This window comes from Dama dama, chromosome 23, assembly GCF_033118175.1.
Source record: "Dama dama isolate Ldn47 chromosome 23, ASM3311817v1, whole genome shotgun sequence".
NCBI classification, from domain to species: domain Eukaryota; kingdom Metazoa; phylum Chordata; class Mammalia; order Artiodactyla; family Cervidae; genus Dama; species Dama dama.
Window position 1 is genome coordinate 11,774,529 of NC_083703.1, and position 27,966 is coordinate 11,802,494.

The 27,966-nt window shown below is 44.0% G+C and overlaps 1 protein-coding gene across 14 annotated transcripts in view; it reads right to left on the bottom strand.

Moving 5' to 3' along the window:
• KIF16B (kinesin family member 16B) overlaps positions 1–27,966 on the bottom strand; it is a 279,760-nt gene that overhangs the window by 189,867 nt on the left and 61,927 nt on the right. For all 14 annotated transcript variants that reach the window (XR_009689993.1, XR_009689992.1, XM_061125978.1 and 11 more), the window contains exons 8-12: positions 27,047–27,215; positions 26,729–26,860; positions 25,427–25,602; positions 20,529–20,594; positions 16,481–16,540 (exon numbers count right to left, since the gene is read on the bottom strand). Coding sequence is in view for 12 of the 14 variants with exons in the window: in XM_061125978.1 (XP_060981961.1) it covers positions 16,481–16,540; positions 20,529–20,594; positions 25,427–25,602; positions 26,729–26,860; positions 27,047–27,215 (603 nt within the window). In the remaining 2 variants the exon portion in view is untranslated. The remainder of the gene's footprint in view (positions 1–16,480; positions 16,541–20,528; positions 20,595–25,426; positions 25,603–26,728; positions 26,861–27,046; positions 27,216–27,966) is intronic.

Sequence of the window (27,966 nt, forward strand, 5' to 3'; positions counted from 1 at the left end):
GACTGCACTTGCCAATGCAGGAGACATGGGCTCCATACCGGGATTGGGAAGATTCCCCGGAGAGGGAAATAGCAACCCACTTCAGTATTCTTGCCTGGAGAATCCCATGACAGAGAGCCTGGATGGCTACAGTCCATGGAGTGGCAAAGAGTCAGACACAAGTTAGCAACTAAATGACAACAACTTGAGCTTGATCAAAGACATATTAAACTGCACGCACTCCTCCTCCCCAACATTTGCTGTTTTCTGGAGTGACAAGATAGCAGAGAAGAAGGACGTTTGCTCATCTCCTCCTGCGAGAAATTCAAAATTACAACTCGCTGCTGAACAACCATCGAGAGGAGAATGTTGGATCCACCAAAAAAGATACCCCACATCCAAGGGCAAAGGAGAAGCCCCAGCAAGATGGTAGGAGGGGCGAAATCTCGTCTAGAATCAAACCCCATACCCGCCAGAGACGCTTGGAGGGCTCAAACAAAACCTTCTGCACACCAGAACCCAGAGACCCAAAAAGACTGAGCATTCGCTAAGACCTTGTATGCTCTAAACCATAGGAGTGCTGAATCCTGTTAGTTAAGATTTTCATAATTCACATAACTCAAGTGGGCTTTGTCACTAAACCAGGATATTCACAAACATTCTGGTCAAGTGAAGTTTTGCCACCAGAAAAACTGAGGTCTTTCCTTAGTGTACAGGGAATGTTTACTGAAAAGGCTAAGATGAGAATGAGGATGTAAGTGATTTAAAAGATTTAAAATCTGTCTGGAGTTTCCGACTACAATTATGTTTACTACTCTAACTTTGCAGAAAGAACGCTGACCTAGCTAAAAGCAACAGTTCTATCTTAGAAGAGCTGATAAATGACCTGTAGGGGTGGGGAGACCAGAAGGAAGGGCAGTCAAACTCCACAAAGACAGGAAATGAGGAAATGAGGTGAGTTGCATCTGGAAGACCCCCCCCATCCCCCGGCAAGATTTGGGTCGGTTCCAGCTCACTGCACTGGTATCCCCCAAGGATCTCAGGAGGGAGCTCCCCTCAATGGGCACCTGTGACGGGCTGCTGTCTGAATGAGTGACAGCTCTCCAGGACTGCGGGGGGCGATGAAGAGCTAGTTTATGGACAACCAAGGTGACGGGCGCTGGAGAAGGCTGCAGCAGTGCCCGCAATGGAGGGCAGGAAACGCTAGGACAGCGCACTTGATGCCAAGGTCTCAGGCAAGGGCATTTGAGAAATGAAGCTAATTAAAAATGATGGTAAGTGATACCATCATCAGGAAATTCAAAACAGAACCACCATGTGATACCACTGCACGCTACTGAAAATGGCCCCCAAAACTCAAAAGATAGAAAAGAGCAAATGTTGGGGAGGAGGTGAAACAACCGGCTCTCTCACATGGCAGGTGGGAGTGTGAACGGTACAACAACTTTGGAAAACTATTTTCACTCCCTACTAAAGAGGAGCAGACACTTGCTCTACAACCCAGCAACTCTCCTAGGCAGACACCCAAGAGAAACATGTACATTCGTTCACAGCACGGACAAGAAGGTTCACGGCGGCACTATTTCTAACAGCCCAATCCAGGAAACAACCCAAATTCAAAGAGTATAATGAATAATCTGTGATACAGCCACATTACACATTATGTAATATTATACAACAATGAAAATAAACGCAACGTTGCAAAAAAGAGATGGCTCTCACAAACATAATGCAGAGCAAATAAAGCCAGTTATCAAAAAGAAAAAAAGGAAAAGAAAACTATGTCCTGTATGGTTCCTTACATACAAAGTTTAAAAGCAGGATAAACCAAACTATGTTTTTATTTTTTTAATTAATTTTAATTGGAGGATAATTACTTTACAATACGGTGATGGTTTCTGCCATACCTCAACATGAATCGGCCACAGGTCCACATGTGTCCCCCCCCCATTCCTGAAGCCTGCTCCCACCTCCCTCCCCACCCTATCCCTCCCCTCTGGATTGTCCCAGAACACCGGCTTTGGGTGTCCTGCTTCATGCACCGAACTTGCTCTGGTCATCTATTTTACACGTGGCAATATACATGTTTCAACACTCTTCTTGCAAATCAAGCCAGACATCTTTCTTGAGGGGAGTGATGCCTAGAAGGGGGCATGGCCGGGACACCCGGGGCTGAGAACGTTCTGCTTCTTCACGCAGACACAGGCTATATGGGTGCCTTCATTCTGTGCAAACCCATCAGGCAGGACACTCGCATTTGTGCATTGTGCATACATATGTGACACATAAATGCCCGACTGAGAACCGCTCCCAGGGTGCATTCACAAAGGAAGGGTGGTCCAAAACAAAAATTCCCACAGCAAGTGGGCCGAAATGAAACCATCAGGGACCCCTGAAGACAGAGAAACGGGGAAGGGTCCCATACCCAAGACAGGTGACCCACAGGGATAATTCCATGCAGCCTCCTGAGAAAGAACCCACATCCTTCTCAAACAGAAGGAATCCTGAGAGCTCACCTCACCACCCACCTGGTCATGACTGACAAAAAAACTGAGACAGAGACAGACACAGACAGAATAATTTGCTCAAAGTCAGACAACTAGTTAGGGATAAATCCAAGTGTAAAAGCTGGGTCACCTCAATTAAGACAACTAATTATAAAATGGTCAAGATATTTCAAAAGAATGAGTTGTGCAACCACCCTGAATGGGTAAGAACTCAAAAAAGGACACAGCTGTTGTCCATTTCATTCAAATGAGATAAGCAGTGAAAGGTGACCGGTGCACACAATATCCACAAACAGAAGGGGACCTCAGAGAGAGGGGAGGAGAAGACAGTCTTGCAGGAACTGGGACACAGCACACTGACTGTGAGTGAAATACAGCAAGACTTCCACTGAACCCCTACACTGCCCTTCCTCCTACGCAGCACTTAAAAAGACAACACTCTGCACATCTGGACTACTTTTCCTTGCAAAGAGCACATTTCAGATCTCTGTTTTATAAACAAACCACCACTGCAGTGAAGAGCAATAGAACACTTGTATAAAAGCAAGTCTCATATAAAGTAAAACTATTACCTACAAAGGTAGACAAGAACACCCAGCTGGTTGAATATAGTTCAAAGAAGTATCTGAAAGATGCTCAGAGAAGTCATTAACACAAGAACAAATGCAAATAACACATCAGGAAAAAAAAATGATACCCAGAGAAATAACCATGATTGTTTTATAGAAAAAGACTAGAAAAGAGCCAAGGCGGAAGAAATGACTATGCCCAACAGTGGTAGAAATAAAAAACTTCAGAGTCTTGATTAAAGAAAGAGCATTACAAAACACAAAAGGAAACCTGAGCCATTATTTCAGAGAAAGCAAATCTTGTCTTGACATTTATGGAGATAACAGAGCAGATGGTGCTGAAACAGTGGCCATCACCTGTGTTGGTTTTTAAAACACCGATGAATAACCAAATTCACAGCCAATAAAGTATCCCTTTTTCAGACAACTTTTTTCCATCAATCTTTAAAACACAAAAAAGCAAAAAAGACAAAGGTCAGAGAAAGACACACACACAAAAAAAGCCAATAAACTAGAACAGGGGAATAAAAAGGTCAGTTTGGAACAATTAAGAACTAGACAGCAGAATGGGGTCATGAGCCAACTACGAGACAGGGTTCAAATTCCAACCTCATCTATTCCTTCCTTAACTGAGTACCCTCTGGGCCTCAGTTTCCTTGTCTGCAAAGTGAGAAAATAAATACTCTTCCACTTTGCACAACATTGCTGAGCAGAGCAGAACAAATTAACACAAACAATACTTAAAGTTGTGCATCTATGTGGCTATCAAACATTTGAGATGCAGCTAACGACTCACTGGTTTAAACTTTAAACTATGCTCAGCTGAGCGACTAGAAAACTTAAATATGTTTGGAACACAGTTTGCAATAAGAATCTATTTTTCAACTGTAATTTCATAAAATCAAAATACAGATCAAGTGCATCCAATGTAAATTTCACACTGAGTTGAGAGGTACTGCAAATGCAAAGGTACTGCAAATTTACGTCATGTCAAAGACTTATTTTAAAAATTATATTCCTCATTAATAATTTTTATATTGATTATATGTCAAGTGGTAAGTTTTTTATATAATGGGTTAAATAAGATGTACTGTTAAAATTAATTTTAGCTGTTTCTTTTTAAATGTGTATTAGAAAATTTAAACTCCCATATGTGGCTTCCATTACATTTCTATTAAACAGTACTGGCTTAGAACAATGCCTGGCACACAGTAAGAGTGCAGTAAATATTATCCACTGTTATCCCTATTAATATTACCGTTATTAATTTAAGTGCAAGGCAATTTAAGAGAGTACGAAAACAATTTAAACATGTCTCTAACTTCTGGACCTCAGAGTTGAGCAAAAGAAAACCAGACATACCATAATATTATAGCTTTATAGAAAACAAATCATCAAATATCATCTAGCTGTGAGAAAAGAGGACTTGCAGGGAAAAAGAAAAATCCACAAAGAATGTATTCAACTCACTGAAGACCTTCAAAATTATCATTCTAAAAATCGACAGAAATTACAATTTGTGTTACCCACCCAGTTCGACTATATACAGGTGACAACAGAAAAAAAACAAAAATTACATGAGGAACCCACACTGACTAAAGGCAAACATCTGTGGCTGGTGGATCCGGGGCGGGGAGATGCTCCTGCCGGGCCCAGACCTAACCCACTGGGGCAGGGGGTCCTCTGCTCTGTGGCCCAGACCAGCTGAGAGTCACCTGTACAGAGATAAGGGACCTTTGGATTGGGGGCACTCTGATCATCAATACTGGCAAGACGTATGCAGAGCCAAATTCTTCGCAGGTTTGGAAGCCAGAAAAGAGGGGGCCCGCTGAATGTACACACCCAACAAAACATGTTCCCATACGCTCCTAGAAGCACTATTCATAGTAACCAGAACACTGGAGATAACAACCCAAATGGAGCTAACCAACAGGAGAATGAATAAAGAGTGCAGTACAGTCGCATAATAAAGTAGAAACTACTGCTCAACAAAGCATGGGTGCATCTTAAAGACGACAGCCTGCATGAAAGAAGACAGAAACAAACACAGAATACGCTGCAGGAAGCTCAGGACGGCCAACACGCCTCCACCTAAGCGTTGTCTGAACACCTCTGGGAGATGAGGACAGGAGCGAACCCCTGGGGAGCAGGAACAGTCTGCATCTTGACCTGGGTGTGGGTTAGAGGGAGGCTACACACAGATGACAATTCACGAGCTGGACACTTCAGACATGCGCTTTTTTATAAGTTCACCAAGGCGCACATTTCAAATGTACAACTTTGTGTATGTTGAATCTCAATTTGAAAAATAAACTCAAATGCCTATGTGAGGTTTTTTAAAAGGTCCTGTGAACAGACCACCTTATTTAATGACAAATAATCTACTCAGTTGAAATGTCTTTTCAAATACCATCACCCGATGTCTCCAAACACGCATGTGTGTGCAATTTGGGGACTATAAAACTCTGCAAGAAGTTACATGGGCCACTTTCTTCTGGGAGCCTTCGCCCATATGATAAACATATCACGATGTGCTTTGTAGGCCTGTGGGTCCCAACTCCTGTGAGGCTCCAGGCTACTGTTTAAAAAAAGAGATTTAGGGGTATCATCCCCCACAACTCTCGATCCATGACACTGCAGAGCCCCAGAAAATGGTCTTTTAAAAAGGCCCCCAAGAGATTCTGAGCTGAAAACACTTCCCTATGGAAAATCAACTGGTATGAAGTGCAGAATAACTGGTACTTATGTTGCTTTGGATAAGAAACTGGACTTGGTGACTGAAACAGCATCATAGCAAGTTCTGTGGTTTCATTTCAGTCCCTTAATCTCCTGGAAATGCCAGTATAATTTTTACTTTAATAGCAAGGACAGGAAAGCCTAAGTAGAATACAATGATACAGAGTAGATTGGGTCTAGAAGAAAATGAGCATCTTTGGTGATGTTCATGTTGCTGGAGTCTTCCAGGGAGAAATCACAGCTGTTAGGAAATCACTCCTCTCATGTATGACACTCAGACGACTTCTCAGGAAGGCTGTTCTTAGCTGGTAAAGCCAATGTTATTAATATGAAGTATTACAAAAGAGTGCAAATCTATAACCCCTTGCACATATCAGAATATCCTGGTAATAAATATTCACTCACAACCTAGGTCCATATTTGTTTTTCAGTATCTGCCCATGGCTAATGATCCTGTCTTACAGATATATACTTTCTGAAACCACCACTTCTGCTAAGAGACTTGGAACTCTAGCGCCTGGAGTTTGGAGAAACAGTGGTCATCCTTAAATGATGCAAAGGCCAAATCAGCCCAGATGCTAAGGAACAATAATCTCCTAAAACCTGCCATTGCGCTCCAGATGGAGGGCAGTACCAACTCGCCGCTCATAGCAACGGTTGCTAGGCAGGCTGGGCTGGGATACGTCAAGTTAAAGGGGTCGATGGGAAATGAAGCCAAATTTAAAACCACATGCGTAAAGCCGAAGAAGAGAACAGGCGCTCATTTAGAGTTCTTTTTAAGTCACATAATCACCCTAGAAAAGGAAGGGAAATATGCATAAACACATGGAATTCACTGTGTGCCACCCTTCAATTCTAACACCAGAGGAGACTGACTTCTGCATGGAATGTTCCCACGAGGGTGCAGATACCCAAGGGCCTTTCACACAGCATCCCGGCTGGACACAGGGCTTCTGAGTCAGCAAGGAAGTGACTGAAAATATTTTCTCTGAAGTTCAGACAGTTCAAATCCCTGGGTGAGGAAGATCCCCTGGAGAAGGGGATGGCTACTCACTCCAATACTCTTGCCTTGAGAATTCCACAGACAGAGAAGCATGGCAGGCTACAGTTCACTGGGTCACAGAGAATCAAACACGAATGAGCGACCAACACTTTCACTTTTCAAGAAATAAAAGAATATTTCCACTGCATTACATCTTCTCTTTGCCCTGAGCATATTTCACAACGTATACTTCACAATGTAAGTGACCAGGCTCTGCGTCTCCATTAAAACACAGAGGGCGTCACCAGGATCCACCTGCACCCACCGCCCCAACAGTGCACAGCATCTCACCCCAGCTCAGAGGTGGGCCCAGGTTCACCCCGACCAACCCACGTAACCCATTCTCTTTATCAGAGTGACTGGCAGAGATAATCCGGGCCTAAGCCAGTCAGCACAGGGATTGGTTCACAAGCACATCATTCAAGCAGCGCAAAGCTCAGAACTTGGCTGGAGACTCTGAACCCAGACTCTGAATTTAGATGGTGTGGTGGGGAAACAGAAAGCCATCATTGCTGCTCTCACCCGGCCATTCTGAGAGCCTAAAGATGAAGGCCTTACCCCAAAAAGGCATAACCAAGTCCCAGAGAAGCAGAGCCGGTGCCCCCATCAACCCATGCCTAAACCCCACCCCACCACCTGACCACTACTCTTCTGCCTCACAAGCCAGTCTGGAACTGGGTTTTCTGTTATTTGAAATTAACAAACAAACATAAAACACTGCATAATAAAATGCCTTGTAAGTAATGCCCCATTGTAGCTGCATAAAACTATACTTTTTAAAAGTTTGCACATACATCACTTCTGGTTCTTCTGGCCAATGAGAAGACATATATTATTGTCAAGCCAGTTTTACATATGAAAGGATGGATTTGGAGAAAATAAAACAAAAAAAAATGGTCAACTATATGTGAAATCTGAAAGGAAAAAAAAAAACCCTGAGCTCACAGATTGGTGGTTTGGTGGCTGCCAGTAGAGGCTCAGACAGTAAAGAATCTGCCTCCAGTGCAGGAGACCTGGGTTCAAACCCTGGGTTGGGAAGATCCCTTGGATGAGGACATGGCAACCCACTCCAGTATTCTTGCCTGGAGAATTTCATGGACACAGGAGCCTGGCGGGCTACAGTCCATGGGGTTGCAGAGTCAAACATGACTGAGCGACTTTCACACTTTTTTACACAGGGTGGTAATGTGAAGTGGAATAAATGAACGTGGTCAAAAGGTACAGAATTTCAGCTATAAGATGAATGAGTCCTGGGGACTCATTAATAAAGTTAATAAAAGTTAATAAAACTTCTTGCATGTTTGAAAGTTGCTAAGAGAGCAGATCTTAAAGGTTCTCACTACATGAAAACAAAAAAAGTAATTATGCTGAAGAATGTTAACTATATTTACTGTGGTGATCACTTCGCAAAACACACAAATATTGAACTGTTATGTTGTACACTTGAAATTAATACAATGTTAGATGTCAATAATACCGCAATAAGAAAAAAAAAGGAAAAACTGGCTAACATTACTGTAATGCTTACGATGCTGACTATGTGTTGGACTCACCTTATAGACAGGTACCATGACTGTCTGCATCTTACAGAGAGACTGAGACACGGAAGGGCCAAAGGGACCAAGGTCAGCATGTGCAGAGACACAAGGCATCAGGCCAGGCAGGAGGAGGACCACCTCCTCGCTCCTAGGGTCTCTCCACCTCCCCACTCCTCTGCAAACCCACGACTCTGAGGACTCCTCCAAGGTGAGTTAAGTGTGTTTCTGGGTGACATGAACAATAAACTGATTGTACCGTGAAATGGTCACTGTTTAAGCTTTCCTGCCAACAAAACCAAGTTCCTACCGTGTAGCACCTCCAGAGAGTTCAGATGCACATAAACCATTACTTCCATATGACCAAGGCAATCTTTTCCTCCCTGACTGCAGCTATAAATAGGCAGTAAGAGCCCGTCAGCGTACATGCCTCACTGCAAAACATCAGAAGGAAAATCCCCTATGTATTCAAAATAATTTATCAGGTGGTTCCAATGTTTAACAGGGCACATTTGACTTATTTCTGAGCCTTCCGTTCCGAGAAACGTTACTCAAAAGTAAGAACCAACATACACTTGCAATACCTTTATTTATGAGCAGCTCCTTCAAGATGAAAACTGCCGCAGAAAATAAGGTAGCCTTGGCATCGTTGACAGCATCAGAACTGGTCTTGGGAACAGCTAGCTGAGCCTCTGACTCTGCCACATTCTCAGTCAGCCTCCAATGCTAAGGCACCAAGAGTCATCTCCCCTATTAATTATCAAATCCCAGTTTCAGAGCACAATGAACTTTATTACTTCACCTTTTATATTAAAAAACAAGTGTAAGAGCAGAACTTTAGAAAGGGGAGAACACAGAGTCTGATGGAAATTAACAACCAGAGAAGTCGACAAACTAACAACCACATACCATGAATATATAAAGGGCAGTAACGTCTTTTTCCTCTTGCGTCAGACTGAGAACCAGCCAGCAGGGCAGTCTGTGTGAATGCACTACAGAAAGACAAAGGGCTTTGCACCAGGGGTACCGACAGTTAACTTTTGTCCAGACACAGACTCATTCACATTAGTCTGCACACTGAAGCAGGGAGACAAATAATTTCTCTCACAAAGTTGGAAACAGTACGTGCGCCTGTCTAAGGTCAGAATTTTGAACCATCAAATCCCCAGATGGTTGCTAATAAGGAGGGTGACGCATGGCTGAAAGAGTTGTCTCCTCTTTCATCCGAAAGCTGAGCAAAATCAATGCCTGTAAACAGAATTCTATCCTAGAGCTACCCCAGGTTCAATTCTCATACCAAGAAGAGGTCAAGTTTAACTGATACAAATGGAGACACCGGCCACAGAAGATGTCACCTCTCCAACTGGTTTGTCTGTAGGTTATCTAGAAACCAGAATATCCAGGGCCCTGCGCGGCAGGAATTCAGAGGTCCGTGACCTGCCTGGCGTCAAGCCTGCCGAGCATCAGCTCCAGGTATCTGCGCTCCCACCAAATCCATTACCCTCCCCAACACACGTCTCCTCCGTGAAATGGAAAACCGCAGACAGCAGGAAAAAATTCTTTGATAGGTTTCTGTAATCTTCTAGAGACAAAAGTTCAGCTGATGGATTCTATCATAAAATGGAAATAAGTTGGCTTAAAGTATGCCTCTCCATGAAATTCGAACTCAGAAAATCTAAAGCCAGTCAAGGATTCCAATTTCATTTTACTCTATTTCTTATTAGTCAAAACATTCTGAAAGAACCAAAAAAAACAAAAAAGTTTCTCCATCAATGTGTTTCAGGCTCCTGCCACAGGCTTGCAGTCCCCTGCCTCTTCTGCGGCCCAGAGACGGAATCTCAGGACACTGGCACAACTTAAGCTGAAATCATGTGCGTTAGGATCGCATCATCATGTAGATTCAAATATGCACCACCCTCCAATTCAATTCAACATTATCTATCGTAAGAAAAAACTCCAAACAATGCCTGGTGAAAAAAAAAAGAAAGAAACACTTTAATTCAACAAATCGCTCACTTTTCAAGGACAAGTCTCTGCAGGGACAGCCTCTGCCTGTGAGCAACCTGCTTCCCCCACCTACCCCATACCAAACCAGTCAGATTGCCCTTGCAGGGCCGTGAAAACACAGAAGCCGGTCACGCACTAGAATAATCCAAGGATATGTCTGCAGTAAGGAAGAGACCCTGTTTGTTGAGAACTGGGAAGAATAACCCCTGCTGGGGGAGTCGACAGAACACACTGTCCGGGCTGTGAGCATCTGGGCTGTGAGCATCCACACTGCAGCCCGGCCCTGGACAGACCTGCACAGACAGAGCCGCGGGCCCTTCTGCCAGGCCAGCCACCTGAGCGGCCCACGCTGGCTGCGACTTATTCTGGAGCGCGGGGCTCAGCACGTTATTTGGAAGTCAGATAATAAAGTCAGATAAAAAAACTACCTCTGAAAGTTTCGTTTTAATCATTTAGAAGACACTAGAACAGAGAAATGAAAATGCATTGAGAGCAGACAAACCAAAAAAGGTGCATACTGGGTGGGGTTGCGGGGAGAGGGCGTGCGGGTGAGGGGTCAATGGATGGAGGGATTCTGCGTGACTTGAAAAAATTCATCAGCAGTAAGACGTACAAAGCCAGGCCAGAAGGGACACAGGCAGGATATGAAGTAGTCACTTTATAAACCATCCCAAATACACAGCAGCCAATGCCACGTGGAAGCCACGGAAAGCGGGCAGACATGAAGGCCCTGGAATGCACCGACCCCAGGCCTGGCAGAAGCCAATTCATCACATTAAGTTCCAAGAGCCAACAGTTACAGCAGCTAGAGACAAATTCAGTCAGAATGAAAAACCCACTGGGGCGGCCAAGGCCTCTGAGCAGCTGGCAGTGCCCCGCGTCAGACAGAAACGCCAGGTGTTCACAGCCCGGGGGCTCTAAGACAGGGAGCTGGCTACCCTGCTGATGGGAGAGCCGGCAGCCGGTGGAGCCGGTGAGGCCACCCACGGGCTGACGAGGCCAGGAAACCAGCAGTGCCCCGGGAGGACGGGCAGGTGAGGAGGAGACCCTGGAAGTCAGGGCTGTATCGCCAGGCGGTACCGCGCCAGGGATTCTTCAAGGAAACGGCATGAGAGCGCTCTGGTTCCTCCCTCCAACCCCTCACAGCAAATCCCACCCGGCACAGGGCAGCCCACTCGGTAGCTCCCCACGATACAGGCCAGAGCAGGAGAAGGGAAAACCCGGACTGAGGGCAAGAGAGCCCAGGATGGCCCCACCTTTCCTTCCCTGCTTTTCAGGTCCAATACACAGACCTGGAGGGGCAGACCCATCAGCCGGGCATCTTATTAATACACAGGTTCCGACTTCGGAGCCTGCACTTCCAACCAGTGCGCGGACGACACTGATGCTGCTGGCCCAGGAACCACACACGGAGCAGCAAAACCTAACCGACCCCAGGGACGAACCAGACCGTAGTCAACAGGAACGTGGCCACATTCCTTCTGAGGATGAAGAACACAGTCGTACATGAGCCTTTCAGATGGTAATGAGGAAAACAGGATGGAATGCACAGGCAGGAGCTCCAGCCAAGGACTGCTGCCTGCATGCCACCTCGCATTACCTTCCCCGCCAGCTCACCAGGTGTGTGCGGGTCGTGGTTGTTACGAGCTGAAATGTGCCTCCCCGAAGTTCAAATGCTGAACCTCTAAGCCCCAGTAACTCAGGATGTGGTTGATTTCGGAGATATAGCCTTTAAAGAGATAATTATGTTATAAAAGAAGCCATGAGGCTAAGCCCTAGTCCAATCTGACCAATGTCTTTATAAGAAAAGGAGATTAGGCCGCAGAGGGTGCCCAGGGCCGCAGGCACACAGAGAGGCCACATGGGACCCAGAGGGCAGGCAGTGCTCATAAGCCAAGGAGAGGGGGAGGCTTCAGGACAAGCCAGCTCCAGCGAGACCTTGATTTCGGTCTTCTAGCCTCCAGGACTGCAAGCAAATAAATGTCTGCTGCTTAGGCCTCAAGTCTGTGATGTTCTGTTATGATAGTCCCAGCAAACCAATATAAAGATTTTGTTTTAGTTCCTTGATACTACTACCAGTAACTTTTCACCATATGCCTGCTCTGTGAGAAACAGTTGAGTTTCTAGGAGCTGATACACAGAATGATCAAGACACAGTCCGAGCCCAGGTCCTGCTCCTACTAGAGGAAGAAAAAACAAGGATCACCAAACTCCAATGATGATGAATGTTGGGAACAAGGCAGAACCAAAAGCCCTTACAAACGCCAGGGGAAAACAAAATCATTCCACCTGAAAAGTGGGACAGAAGAGGGATCAGAAAGAGCTTCATGGTGGGTTCTGAGGGGCATGGGAAGGGGAGGACCTGAGATGACAGAGCAGCGCAGGCACAGGCCGGGAGACCCCTAGAACCCAACACCCAGTGAGGACAGGGACCCACAAGGCATCTGGCCAGGTGGGCGCAGGGTAGGGGGAGACCAGGAGCTAAAGGCAGATGGAACTATGGAACTGGGAAGGAGCTCAGCGCCTCTGAGGACCAGCAAGGGAGTCTAAACTTTAATTTCTAGAAATAAAGATTAATGAAAATGAGGAAGGTACATTAACAGGCAAAAGAACGGATAAACAGTGTGAACTGTAGAGGATGATAAAGCCTGCATTACTGCCCACCTAAGAAATGTCTCTTCAAGGTCAACACACTTCACACTGTCATCAGCTACTTGCATCATAATCCCGAGCACTTTATCACCTCTTGCCTCATGACCTTAGATACAAGGAAGAGGTTGCCATCCACCCTGACTTTCAAGCTAAGGATAAATGACACAACCCACGAGTAACTCAGGAAGAGAACTAAAGCCTGAGATACAGCTGGAAGGTCCAAGCCCCAGGATCGTGCAATTATCACCATGGCGTCACCAGCCCAGCTGCAAACACCCAGCATCTCATCAGAGCACCTTTCACCCCTCTTCACCCCACTCAACACGCCTGACTCTTGACTCTTCACTCATCCCCAGCAAGGAAAGCCCCAGACCAGATCACAAAGAAGGGGACAAAGTCACTCCTTGGTTTCTGAGCATCTGAGAGCTCGGGAAAGAAAAGGCCACAAAGCTGGCTCCTAGTATGCCAAGAGGCACTGAAGCATCCCGTATCGCCCTTCAGTCCCCCAGACTATCTCACACTCAGTCTTCTCTCCAAAGGTCTCTCCTTGGATGTTCAGGATTCAGGGCTTGGAAGGGACAACACTGACAAGTTGGCAGAGTCAACGACCAGCACTATGGTGAAGATGATCCTGGGAATCTACTGCCTCACTGGGCTCATCGCTAGGAACAAGCAAATGCAGTGGAAAAACAAGGTCCCAGAATTGAAGATTTGTATTTTAACAGGGGCACACGTCAATTAAACCACTGATATCAAAGCAAGATTACACCTTTATACCCTTGCCACGGCCCCGTGGGTGAAATACACTTCTCCCTCCTTGACTTTCTGTTCAGACTTGCTTCCATCATGATATGAGCAGACGCTTGAAATGTGCTTGCAAGACCAAGTGTGCCTGCTTCTACATTGGCCATAACCACGGATCATGCCTAGGACAACCAGCCAGTCCCAGAGAGTGACAGACAGGCCTGGAACCCACCCGCAGCCTGGCTCCAAGCCCAACCAGACCAGCCAAGCAGCCAATATGCACAGGCATGAGGGACAATGCATGCTATTTTAAGCCACTGGACTGGAGTGGATTCTCTGTAGCATGACTGGAACAAGAGCTGATGAAGGAACAGTCGGGCAGCAAAAATACCAGGAAGAATCACAAACTGAAAAGACACGAATTCATCGCAAAGCAATCTCTTTCCCCATCAGTTTCCAAAGAATGTTTTCAAAAGTATCTAAGTAGCCCTTTTCTTCACCTCAGCCCTCAGGCACTGTCTTCCAATAAGAGATGAAGACAGCTCTTAAAACACCAAACGTGAGCAGAAAGCAACTACGGGTTTAAAACACAGACACCAGCAGAGAGATCTAAAAAGGGCTTGCCGGGTCAAAAGAAGGGAAAAATCTGAAACATCGTGAGCCCTTCTCATAACTTTCAACACTGAGCACATAACACCTCGCTAGTCTTCTCATCTTAAAAGTTAATAAAAAATAAAAATAGTAAGATTTATGAAAAACAGAGTTGGAACTGGAAGAGGATTTATTTAGCTTCAGGGTCCACAATAACATTCGGGGAAAAAAGCGTTAGATAAGGTTCAGGGGTTCACCATGGTGAGTCTCAGTGTGGACAGCTCTGCAGGGCTGTTATAAACCCCAGCACAGTGACGAGGGCAGACCCCGCAGAAAGGGGGGGCTGGCATCTTTGCATTCACCGCCGCACTGCTGCCTATGCTATGAGGCACATTATATACCAACGGCTTTGCAAATAGCAAATGACTTGATTTCTCTTTTCCTTATGTGCAGCAAACTTTAGTCCTCTCTCAGGCAAATTTGCTGAGGAAAGTATACATCATGCTATGAACGGTCCAACAATCAGGCTTCTTAACACTGGGGCTGTGACCCCAACACCTCCAAGTGGGCGCGACAGAGACGATGATGAACAGTCTCATCTCTGCCCGTGCTTACTCCCACCCAACTCTTCAGAAATGCAACTGAAGTCTTTGCTCAGTTTTCCTGCACGAAAACCTCTCGACAAAACAAACACTGAGAAAGTACCTTAAAATAACATGACGCTATCATCATCATCGGGAGGAAAGACAAGAAAGTCTGGATGCAGAAGCCTCACTTACTGCATCCCTTTTCACAGCTGGAAAGAATGTCTCTGGGACCACCACGACCCACGGCCACTGAGGACTGCAGCTCAACTCTGCTTGTGAGAAATAAGCGTTGTGTCCCCCAGAGCAGGCCAGGCTGCCTATGTGGTACAAGGAAGCTTCACATAAGACGATGCTGACCCCACTCTCAGAGCGAGTAACTCACTGGTTATTGCAGGCCTTCAAAAGTCCCCCCTTCAACCCTGTGCGAAGGTCACCCTCCTCACGTGAAGGCCATCCAAGTCAGGGTTCTGCAAAGACACACAGCTAAACCTCATCATCCTACCAATATTCAAGGGAGGCCTCAGTCCTCTGGGCAAGTTTTACCTCCACAGATCTTAAAAAAACCCAGGATTGAGTAATCATCTCTGAATCGCCTTCTCTCATGTGTAAGGACAGACAGATGCTATCAAAGTGTGAAATTCCAGGCTGAACCTCAAACCTGACGTGGCTGATCCTCCACAGATGACACAAGTTTCCTACCAACTCGGCAAAAAAATGGGACCACAAAGAAATGTGTATTGTGAAGCATAAAGTATGAAACATGGAAGCTATTACTGACATCTTTTCACCATGAATCTTGCCAAAAATGCAGCCCATCACTGCCTAGCCTTTAAGACACACAGGAGAAAAAAATTCCAGAAGGAAATTACTAGTTGAGAAACTTCTTAAGTCTAGCATGCTACACACCTACTCTGCAGTATTGCCAAGGGAAGTGGTTTTTTTTTTTGTAATTCATTTTTTTAACTGGAAGAAAACTACTTTACACTATTGTGATGGTTTTTGCCATGCATCACCGTCAACATGAACCGGCCATAGGCATCCACGTGTCCCCTCCCTCTTGAACCCCGTTCCTACCTCCCTTTCCACCCCATGCCTCCAGGCTGTCACAGAGCACCAGCTCTGGGGGCCTTGCATCACACATCAAACTCCCACTGGCTATCCATCTTACATTTTTTTTAAACATATTGCTTTTATATTGGGTTTAACAAAAGGCAGAAAGACAAAGTGGGAGCTCTTGAATATTAAATGGAATTTAACATCTGTTGAGCCAAAAATGGAAAAAACTCCACAAGTGAGAGTGAATGCCTTAAGTATGAGCATCATCTCTAAACACACAGCTTTAATGACTAATAGTTCCCTTTTTTGTTTCTTTAAAATCAAACCAGAGTCCCAACCTCCCAAAAGTCACTACCCAGTTCCACTGACCTTACCTTAAGCGAAGCACACAACTGCCATATTTGATGGAGAAAGAAAAGAGTTTACCTACTTAAGCAAGCACAGTAAGATTATGACACCTTTTTACAGTCCTTACTTTCAAAATATTTTGGGTTTCGTTCCACTTATTTGTCCATTCCTTGGTCAATTCTTGAACCTAAAAGAAAAAAACATACATATGTCATTGCTCTATAAAAAAAATTACTGTGATTTTCTTTTAGAAAGCTTTCAAACTTTTATAGATTATAAAAGAACGTACTATACTTTTTTAAATTAGATAGCAATGCCTCAAAGTACCATCACCAAATATAAATCAAACAAGCTGATCTCACCCTACAACCTACATTACGGCAAAGGAAAGAATAGAAAAAAATTTGTCAAGTTGCGTAGAGCTTTACAGCAGTCTTTTTCAAGGTGTACTTAAATAAAAGCTGCTTCCTTGGATATTAACCAAAATTACAAGTTCAAAGATGCCATCATGCCATTACATGGGTTAATTTTTCCTGATTATACTTTAGGTCCTAAGAAATGGTGATTTACTTTACTTTCTAATTAGATGTGATGATTAAATCACCTTGGAAACCATTTTCTTTTAGGAGATAATCTGCTTTTGTAGCTAATTAATAGGGTTTCTAAATCTCATTTTATCTTTTTTTTTTTTAAGGTGGCTCTTTAATTGACTCTTAGTAAAGGTAAAAATATCTTTTTGATAATAATCAGCTTCTTTCCAGTCTGCAGTAACTTAAGGGAGAAAATAACCCCCACTGTTGAACACAGCACAGTTGGAAATAGCTTCTCAGTTAATGAAAATACTCTGCTAGTTCCACACAACTTTTTAAATGACCTGAGTGAGTGATTCATTAAGAAGTAAAGTGATACCTGATTGAGAGGTAGAAAAAAAGAATGGAAAATTCTGTCAAAAGCAATATACTTCAGATTAAGAGAAAGTGACCTCCGCGGGGCTGAGGGGCGTGCGGGGCGCACACCCTCCCGAAGCCCCTTCGCTTCTGTCCTTCAGTGTTCCTGCCACCTCCCCACCCAGCAGCAGACGCCACCCCAGGCCACCTGACTGGTCTCCCTACCAGTAAGTTACCCTTTTCAACCAGGTCAAAGTGGAAGCACAGAATACACTGGATTACGTGCTCAATGCTAAGAGGAAGATACTTTCCACAGGCCATTAAGTATCATAAACGGACGTGAGTCAGAAAGCTTCAAGAAAGGCTGAGTGGTACTTTATCCGAGAGCAAAACCGAAACACCTCTCACTCACCTTGTTCATTCAATGGCTAGACATTTTACTCCTCAATTTACCACAAACACCCTGGAGAAGGAAATGGCAACCCACCCCAGCATTCCTGGCTGGAGGATCCCATGGAGAGAGGAGCCTGGTGGGCTGCTGTCCTTGGGGTCGCTAAGTTGGACATGGCTGAGCGACTGAACACTTACCGCAATTAACTACAGGAGTTCTAAGGTAGCGTTTTTTTTTTTTTAAATAAAATATCTTCCTTAAAATGAGACAGATAAACTTACTTACGAAACAGAAATAGACTTAGAGAAGGAGAATGAACTTAGGATTGCCAGCGGGGGCGGGAGAGGAGGGCGGACAGTTAGGGAACTTGGGAAGGACATGTGCACACTGCTGGGTTTAAAATGGACAACCAGAGGACCTAATGCACAGCACAGGGGACTCTGCTCGATGTTATGAGGCAGCCTGGCTGGGCGGGGGTCTGGGGGAGGATGGATGCATGTACACGTACGGCCGAGCCCCTTTGCTGTTCCCCTGAAACGACCACAACACTGTTAATCAGCTATACCCCAATACAAAATAAAAGGCTTTAAAAACACATCTTCTTTAACTGGGCTTCCCCGGTAGCTCAGCTGGTAAAGAATATGCCTGCAATGCAGGAGACCCCAGTTCAATTCCTGGGTTGGGAAGATCCCCTGGAGAAGGGATAGGCTACCCACTCCAGTATTCTTGGGCTTCCCGGGTGGCTCAGACTGTAAAGAATCTGCCTGCAGTGTGGGAGACCTGGGTTTGAGCCCTGGGTTGGGAAGATCCCCTTGAGGAGGACATGGCAACCCACTCCAGTATTCTTGCCTAGAGAATCCCCACGGACGGAGGAGCACACACACATCTTCTTTACCTAGTTATTAATGTCAAATCTATCCTCTTCTTAGTAAGAGAAGAAACAGGACTGAGCCTCTCTACTTTCTTTTTTAGCTCACTAGTACTAGTTAGGCAAGGCTGTCCTGCCCACCCCCCTGGGCCAGCCACACACACAGGCTTTCCTTTCATCACTCAAGTGACGCCAGCCCCATGGGTCACAGGGCTTTTTGTGATGGAAAAGCTTTCAGAGAGGGAATATTCCTACACCTTCTCTCCCTACAGACGTAGAAGAGACTGGGGTGATGAATTTACTAATTTATAATAATCAGTTAACAGGTTCTCACTGGCAATTTATCTGAGAAACACCAAGTATTTAACAAATTATGCTTTGGGATTTCACCAACAGATAAGTTCTCCCTGAAGAAACGTAAGCCAATTAATCCTTTTCCAATTCAATCAAATAATTCCAGCTTTTGAAGAACTGTAAGTATGCCTTGGGTTTCTTTTACCACTGAATTTAAACCAAATAATCCTCCTTTTTAAAATTCAGGAAAAAAATGCAAAGTCTGATAGCACCTCTCACAATGTGACCAGGTGATAAAATTTAGAGCCAAGTGGATGGCAAATAATTTTAAGAGGTCAGCAAAAGAAGAGATGAAAATTTAGAAAATGCTATTAACAAGAGTCATGTCTGTCCCCACATGTATCACGATTCAAATTAAAATGTTTAAAAAAAAATTTTTAATGTTTATTGGTTTCTATTAACTTGCTAGGTATTCCTGAAAACTATCAGTAAGAAATAATTTAAGACTATATCCACACATATCAAGGGTTTTCCTCGTGGCTCAGATGGTAAAGACTCTGCCTGCAATGCAGGAGACCTGGGTTCAATCCCTAGGTCAATAAAATGCCCTGAAGAAAGAATGGTCAGGAAGACGCCCTGAAGAAAGAATGGCCCTGAAGAAAGCATCCTTGCCTGGAGAATTTCATGGACAGAGGAGTCAGCAGGCTAAGATAGTCCATAGGATAACAAAGAGCTGGATACGACTGAGCGATGAACACACACAATCCGGACACATCAAAGTCCTCAAAATTAAAATCTGAAGTACCAAAAAATAAAATGTCAAGAGAAAAATAGGGATTAAGAAACTAATGTTTTCACTAATGCTACTATCAGCAAATTAATCAGCATAATTATCCAGGAGGTGTCAACAAGTTCCTAACTACACTGTGATTTTTATATCTTCAATATTGTGTATTCTTGAAAGAGCTTTACCAACAGAATCCTACTTTCTTTCTCAATCTGCTTCAAACATTTGGCACAGTGAACAAAATCCACTCTGAAAACATTATTAATACCTGTTTCTCTTTTCACAGAAGGTCTTTTTCTTTTAAAAAGAAAAAAAAAAAAGACAGTATAGAAGCAGGTCATCCATGAAACTAGTTTTCAGAAAGCACCAGCACATAATACTGGCTTCAGCCCAGGACACACTCTCTTCCAACCGCAAATCCCACTTTGCTTAAGAGCAGCTAAGCACCTTCCCAGAGTATTCGGTGATTCCCTAAGTGCTGCAATTCCCACTAGTAAGTAAAAGGATGACCAAAACACCCCACGGTGAGGCTGTGGGGACCAGCATGTGAACACAGCCTCCCTCTCCTGAAGGTCCACCAGCCTCACCGCCTCGCGCAATGGCCCAGTCTCGGCTGCAACGGCCCAGTCTCAGCTGCATTCAACCCTTGACTACCAGACAAACCCATCTATTAAGTCACAGAGGACACAGGAGATACACCGGAAGTCAACGAGTGTGCGTCTTTAAAGCTCGGACGGGAGTGTTAACTGTCATGAAGAGAGAAACTGAGTCTCAGACAGCAAGTCCTGGGCTGGCCAAAAAGTTTGTTTGGGTTTTTCCTGTAACAGCTTGTGGAAAAACCTGAACAAACTTACTGGCCAACACAATACTAAAAAAGAATCCACTTAAAATAATGAAACTCACGATTAAAAAAAAAAAAAAAAAAAAACAAGTTAAGGTGTCACTTACTCTGGCTTCGTTCTGCTGAAGTTTCTCCTCCATACTTAAGGCTGTGGGGGAGTCCAAGAGGGCAATCTGCAATCAAACCACAAAAAGCAGCGGCAATGAGTGTACACCGATAATCCAGAGGAAGGGTCTGCCCTGACACTGCAAATCATCAAAAACTGCCACATAAACTATTAGAGGTGAAAAGTATTTATTTTCCCACACCTCCTCAAAAGTGTTAGTCACCACAAAATCTTTAATCTGCAGGGTACATGCCTCATAACATTAAAAAAACCACAGCATCCTGTAAAACTACATTTGCAACACAAATCAGCAAAGACAAGGAAAAAGACAAACACGTAACAGGCTGACATTTTATCAAAATCAAACACAGTCTAAATCCCTGGATCCTGAAGGACTCATCCATTTTCAATGTGCACAAAGTACAGGTTCAAAAAGCGGGGTTATTCAACCAGAGGTTTCTGAGATTTATCCACAGTGACACGTGCAAATGACCCTCCTTCATCACCACTGCTGGATCACACCCTGTTACAGTAAGGCCGGGCCACAGTCTGTGTGTCCATTTGCTTTTCTGTGTTGCAAAGATGGGTGTGAGAGTGACAAACCCCAAAATCAGGTTCACCCTGAGGGGACGAGGCAAGGCCGGGATGGGAGCGGGAGACCCAGCCAGGCAGAGCGCACAACGGGCTTTGACTGCATTCGTAACTCACAACCCGAGAGGCAGGAACGCAGGGTCCCGGACGACATTACCTGAAAGGAAAACGGAAGGGGGGTCTCCCTCCCTCTCCCCCTCTCCAGGCCATGGGCAACCTGTCTCACCCATTCTGCTGTGCAGTTATTCTGGTCATATGCAAGTGCGTTTGTGTTGTTTTTCAAACATAAACAGCATGAATGCTATTCTGAATATTGCCTTTTTCATCTCACAATCTATCTTGGGAAAAATTCAGCACAAATAAATCTATTTTATTCTTTGTAACAACTCCAGCTCCACTGTACAGCACTCCACTGTGCGATTATTCTACAATTTATGTCCACAGTTTCCTCTTAATGGACTGGTAGTTTTCCTCATCTTCTGCTTTACCAGTGATGTTACAGTGCCTATCTTATGCCAGCCGCCTACAGTATGCAAAGCAGTACGAACAGAATAAACTTCCAGAAGGGAATGTGTTAATCATCTACATGCATGACTATTTTCATTGTCCTCCTCCACAGAGGCTATCACATTTCCTTGACTACCTGGTCTGCTTTTGCCCATCTTCACAAACACGCTATCATCTAGCTTTACTCTGTGACCCTCCCAGAGATGTTGTCTACCTTGAAAGTTTACATGTAATGACACTTTTATTATCCAGCTATTATTCAAAGTTTACCTGCAAGTTCAGCTACACAAATGAGAAATCCTTTCTCCTTCCATCTTCTCTAACTCATTGCCTTCTTTGCTTCCTGGACTGCTCCTGCCTATTTCTATGTTGTTAATTTTCCTGCTATCTTCAGACACATTTAAGAGAGAAAAGTTAATGGACATTTTCTCTCTGCCAAACTCAAAGCAGAAGTCTGAAAAGATGCTTTAAATATAACAAAAGAGAACATGTGAAAAGAGAAGATATCCAAATGCTTGACTTCATTAATCATTGGAGACACGGAAACTACAATCATTCTTTGATACCACGATGCCCCATCAGAATGGTCTATGATGAAAAAATAGGTAATACCAGCTATTGGCAAGGACCTGATGCAACTAGAACTGGCACTTTCATATATTAATGGTGGGATATAAGTTGGTATAAAAACCTTTAAAAATTATTTGGCAGTTATCTACTAAAACCAAACATTATGTACCCCTTCTGACACAATTCCACTCTTAGGTATAAACTTAACAGAAATGAAGCTGGATGTTCACAAAAAGACACAGAGAAGACAGTCCACAGCAGCAACAGTAGCAGCAAAGAGAAAATCTCCAAAGCCCATCAAACAGAACCGGGGAGTGGGTGCACACTCGTATGATGGAACACAGCACAGTGATGATCATACGTGGACCTGAAACCACACGTCCCACCGTGGATGAATCTCACAAGGCCTCAGATGCAAGCTGCCCACATCATCCGGTGCCCAACACACTCCCGCCAGCCCCGTGAGGCCCCTCAGTCTGTCCTCTCACTTTCACTTTTCCCCCTGTCCGTCAATCCTGCTGCCTGCACTCCGTCACCTCCCCAGCCTGTACCACAGGCCAGCACCCTTGCCTGTCTGGAACTTTATGAAATGGGTTTTGTAGGTCTACGTTTTGAAATTCCATAAATTTGATCTTATATAAAAGCAAGAACAAGAGTATTTACTACATGATTACATTTATATAAAGAACAAAATGAGGCAAAACTAAAAACTAACCCTGCCTGAAGAAGTCAGGATAGAGGTTATCCTTGAGGGGAAGGGCAGGTGGGTCTAGGAGAGGAATGTGAAGAGAGTTTCTAGGGCACTGGGGAACGTTCTGTTTCTTGATAGAATGCAGGTCAGATGGGTGAATACAGCTTGTGAAAATTCACAGATACATACACTCAGAATGGGTGTCATTCTTCAATGGAGAGTTCACATGGATGTATATATACATATATACCACTGCATATGTATCTGTCTATAAACCTATGCAGCAGAAGCAGATACACGTCAGAATCTTTTGCTGTATTTAACTGTGCTTTTGAAACTCATACACGTGGCATTTTGCGTTGGCAAGTTATTAAACACAAAATTATTAAAAGCAGGAGCTTTTATCTGGCTGTACTTCAACAACCCAGAAATGGAGCTCTGACTGGAGCAGCATTTTCAATGAACCACAGCAGCATCTGGAACAGGATACTGTGGGAAAACAAGAATGTCACCAAAAAATTTATACAGAGATTTTTCTAATGAGCTCTTAAGAGCCCCTGCTTATTTTATTGAGCATCACAAATTTAATTAATTTTGGATAAGCTTGTATTGTCTCACAACAATTTATAGCTTCACAGTACAATAAATTATTTTAAATTGGACTCATTTTTATTGTAATGTATTGTTTATCAGAGTTTATCGTCACTGTATCCTAAAATACACAACAATCTTTTCCATCCTCACCCCCAAAACTACAGTAACTAAAATAACCTTTTAATGACTGTAGTGGTCTTTGGCCATGAAAGAGAAAGAGAACCAAAGATCACAAAGTATAAGGCAACTGGCATATACGACACCTCTGAGACATTCCTCAGACAGAATCTGCAAACGTTTGAATTAAGTTTTTCTGCTGGTGTGATAAGGCTCCTTTCAAGGACTTCCTCAGTTTAATGTTTAACAGGCTGATCTTTCTTTTCCTTCATTCTCATGACTTAGTAAATGTTAACCACAAAAATTTTCCAAGTCCTTCCCTTCACACACAGTAGCCTGGGTGACCCTATCAAACCACCTTTATATGTTTACCTCAGACAAATATTTTTAAAACATTGAAAAAAGATCCCAATAACAGAGTACATAAGTGAAAATGACAACTGTGGCTGGCATCACCAGTGATTCGAGCCTGGTAACACCACGAGCTGCCGGACCCGTTGTGCTGACGGCTTCCACGCACACACAGGGAAGTTCCACGTCAGAAAGCACCACTGGGACCCCCCTCCGGTGGTCCCGGGGTTAAGACTCTGAGCTGCCAGTGCAGGGTGCAAGGGTTCGATCCCTGGTCAAGGTACTAATCCCAAACGCGGAGCAGGATAGCCAAAGATTAAAAAAAAAGAAAGAGTACAATTGTGTGGAGCTATTTTTAGGTGCAGAGATCAGCTCCCAGCCCACTCCAGTCCCCTAGTTTGGAGAACAGCAACTCTCGGGGCTTCAGGATGCTGGAAACTCTGTGAGGCTCTTGGCCTGTTGAGTCTCATGAGTCAAACTGCTCAAGGGATGTCAAGGGCTTCAGGGGCCCCATGCTCCTGGAGGGAAAGCTGCTCTAAAGACAGCTCTGTGCATTTAAACAAAAGCTGGGTTCTTTGTTTTTCTTTTTAATGATACACTTCAGACATCCATTCATGGGTTAGGAAAATGGGAAGAAATGTTGGGGGTTGTTTTTCTTGGCCATATCATGCAGGATGTAGGATCTTAATTCCCCAACCAGGGACCAAACCCATGCCCCCTGCTTTGGAAGCATAGTCTCAATTAGTCAACCACCAGGGAAGTCCCTCTTTATTTCTAACCCCACTTTAACTCGAGTGTTTTAAAAAATGATCCTGACTTTCTCTCATGACAGTGTCTAAACCAACCAGCATGGATCACACTGTGATCACAGAAGTAGCTTGGAACACGCACCATGCAGAAGACTACAGTGAAAAGGACAAGGCTCCTTCACAAAAACCCCGAAGGATCCTGAAGGGAGGCTGTTTCCGCCATCATGTGGGGGCCCAGGCACATCACCTCCGCCAGGCCACAGGGATGTCTCAGGACCCCGCATCACTAACCACTGCTGTAAGGGGAAGTACCAAACAGAGACTCAGAAAGGGACTCAGAGGAGTCTCTCCTTCTGTTAAAATACATCTTCAAGTCATAAAATGCTTCGGTAGAATTTTAAACATTGCTCCAAGCACCTCGATTTCCTTCCACTAATGGAGATTTTGCTGCTAATCCTACTGCATGCTAAATTTCCATCCATAATTGATAACTATTAGGTAGTTAATCATCTCGGGTTTAGTGGATAAAATCTTAAACACAGAGCATATAATGAATTCGAAGGCCAACAGGACGGTGATGTTAAGGAGAGACCGGGCTAACTCACTCAAAGCTAGTAGCACTTATTTACTCAAATCAATACGACTCCCGAGATGAGTGTCTCATTAAGATCTAGAAATAGATGCCATTACTCAAAGAAAATTACCCGTAAGTCTCAGAAAAGAGCCAACCTGATTCCCCTGGGCAAGCAGCGTCTTCAGCCTGGCTATTTCGGCTCGCAGTTCACGGATGAGCTTGACGTTGGCGTCCTCATTAATGGTAGGCTTGTTGATGATGTTTTTGGCTCTATTTGCATAGCGAAGCGTACTTAGGGTTTCTCCGTAATTGACATCAGCAGGTGAAATGGCTGTGAAGAATGAATTCAAAAAATAATTTATCCAGCACTCTGTTTCATTTAACACAAAGTTGGTTTGTAATTTAAAAGTCAGATTAACCCCAGGTCGCTGGATAGACTAAATATTCATTACTGCAGTCATGAATATTACAAATTATCTGGGACTCACAGGAAAAGTGCTCACTATGCCAAATTAAATGCCATTTCACTCTTCTTCAGTTTAGAATTAGCCATCTAACCAAATCTAAAACAAGACTGGAAACACTCCATTGCAACTTAGGGAGTTTCCTCTGTTGAACATATAAGTAGAGGATTTCAAGACTATTTACACTTCTCAAGATAAAGCAGAAATTTAAATCCTTTTAAAAGAGTTCTGGCAAAACCTACCACCTATGAAAACCCAGAGTGTGATAACTTCTATAAAGAGTCTGTAGATCAGCTAATGCTCTTCCTCCCAAAGCTTTGGTTGATCACATCCCCACCTCAACCCCAACAAACTTTAGAGCTAAAGTGACTACACAATTGCATCTGGGGTGCACACCCCTGGGAAGACCCCTGGCCTCCACAGGGACTGCATGGCTTGGGCAGGAGGAGACGTGGAGACAAGAAAAGAGGGTGGGGGTGGAGCTGGAAGGGAAATTCTCAACAGTTATCTCCCCCTGGCACATTTTCCCCTCTGTTCTGCTTCTTCCTGTTAACTAGTGAAAACATAGAGGTAGATTATTGTTACCCTATTCACCACACTTTTTCCCCTCAATTCTTAAATTCCTTATTTTCTGCTTTTAAATAGAAAAACAAAGTTGGGTTATTTTTAGTTTATGTCTAAAGTTGGCATGAGTTGGCAGAGTTGGAAGTTTCTGTCCTATACTTTAAGCACCACTGAGAGTCACCCTGCATGGACGTCAGTTTGCATAATCAAGAAAACGGTAAGCTAATGTAACCAGGAAGAGGGGGAAAGAGGCAATAATACCATACTGCAGACTGGATCACAGTATTTTTCTTCAAAATAGAAAATTTCTTTTTCTTTTTTAAATAAAGAGGTGCTACTGCCTAATGAAATACTTTAAACTTAAAATAGTCACAATCAGTTCATATGAAACACCATACGTTGAGAAGAAAAAAAAACAAAACTTCTTACTGGCTATCATGATCGTTTTAGAGTTTCCGCCGAGGCTGTCTTTCAACAACCAAGTCAAAACAGAATCCCTGTAAGGCACGAAAACTTGCTTCTTCTTTACAAGAGGGTTTGTTGCATCCTGAGATAAATCAGCTGCAGGGAGAAAGAAAAGGTGGGGGAAGGCAAAGACAATTATTAAAGGTTGTTTTTTTTTTTTCTTGAACTTGGCTTCAAAAAACCTTGAAGCTGTTATTCTAGTTCGTAAGACAAACATTAAACCTAAGCTCTTCACGCCACCGTGGAGCACCGGGAAGAGGCAGGAGACGAGGGTGAACCCACCTAAGGCAGAAATGACGTTGCCCAGCGTCACAAGGGACTTGTTGATGTTGCCCCCTTCCTTCAGCCGGACCCCCGTGGCACCAGTGGCGTCCGCCCGCTCGCTGCCCGCGAGGTCGACCAAGTGGATCTTACTCACAGTTTCAGACGGCATTTCAGAATCAAACTTTGCCTGTGGTGAAATATAAATGCAAAATGGAAGCGGTATAAAGAATGCCAATGTTTATGTAACATTGTATGTTTGTTTTTCTCCTGTGTCATTCATATTTATTAACCTTCTCTCCCCAACTAGATTATTATTTAACAGAAACAAAATCTTTTACTTCCTCATTGATAACTAGCATTGGACTGGCAACATATTTAGCAATCAAATTATTTTTGGTTGACTAAATTATTTTAGCTTTTTTATTTTATATCAGAATATAGTCAATGAACAATGTTGTGATAATTTCAGGTGCACATCAGAGCGACTGAGCCATACATACACATGGCTCCATTCTCCCCCAAACTCCCCTCCCATCCAGACTGCCACATATGTTTATGTGTTTATAACACAAGTTCAAGGGCTTTCCTCATAGCTCAGTTGGTAAAGAAACTGCCTATAATGCAGGAGACCCGGGTTTGATCCCTGGGTCGGGAAGAACCCCTGGAGAAGAAAATGGCAACCCACTCCAGTATTCTTGGCTGGAGAATCTCACAGACAGAGGAGCTTGGCAGGTTATTGTCCACGGGGTCGCGACTTAGCGACTAAACCACCAACACAAGTTCTAATTATTTCCCACTCCTCACTGTGATCTCTCAGGGTAGATTTTTTAATTTTGTTTTTTCACTGGGCTTCTTCCTGATTACAATAATTATATTGGCCTCTATTGAGAAGCCGACCATATGTGAGTCTTAAACTTTCTGAAGAATCACGAATTCCA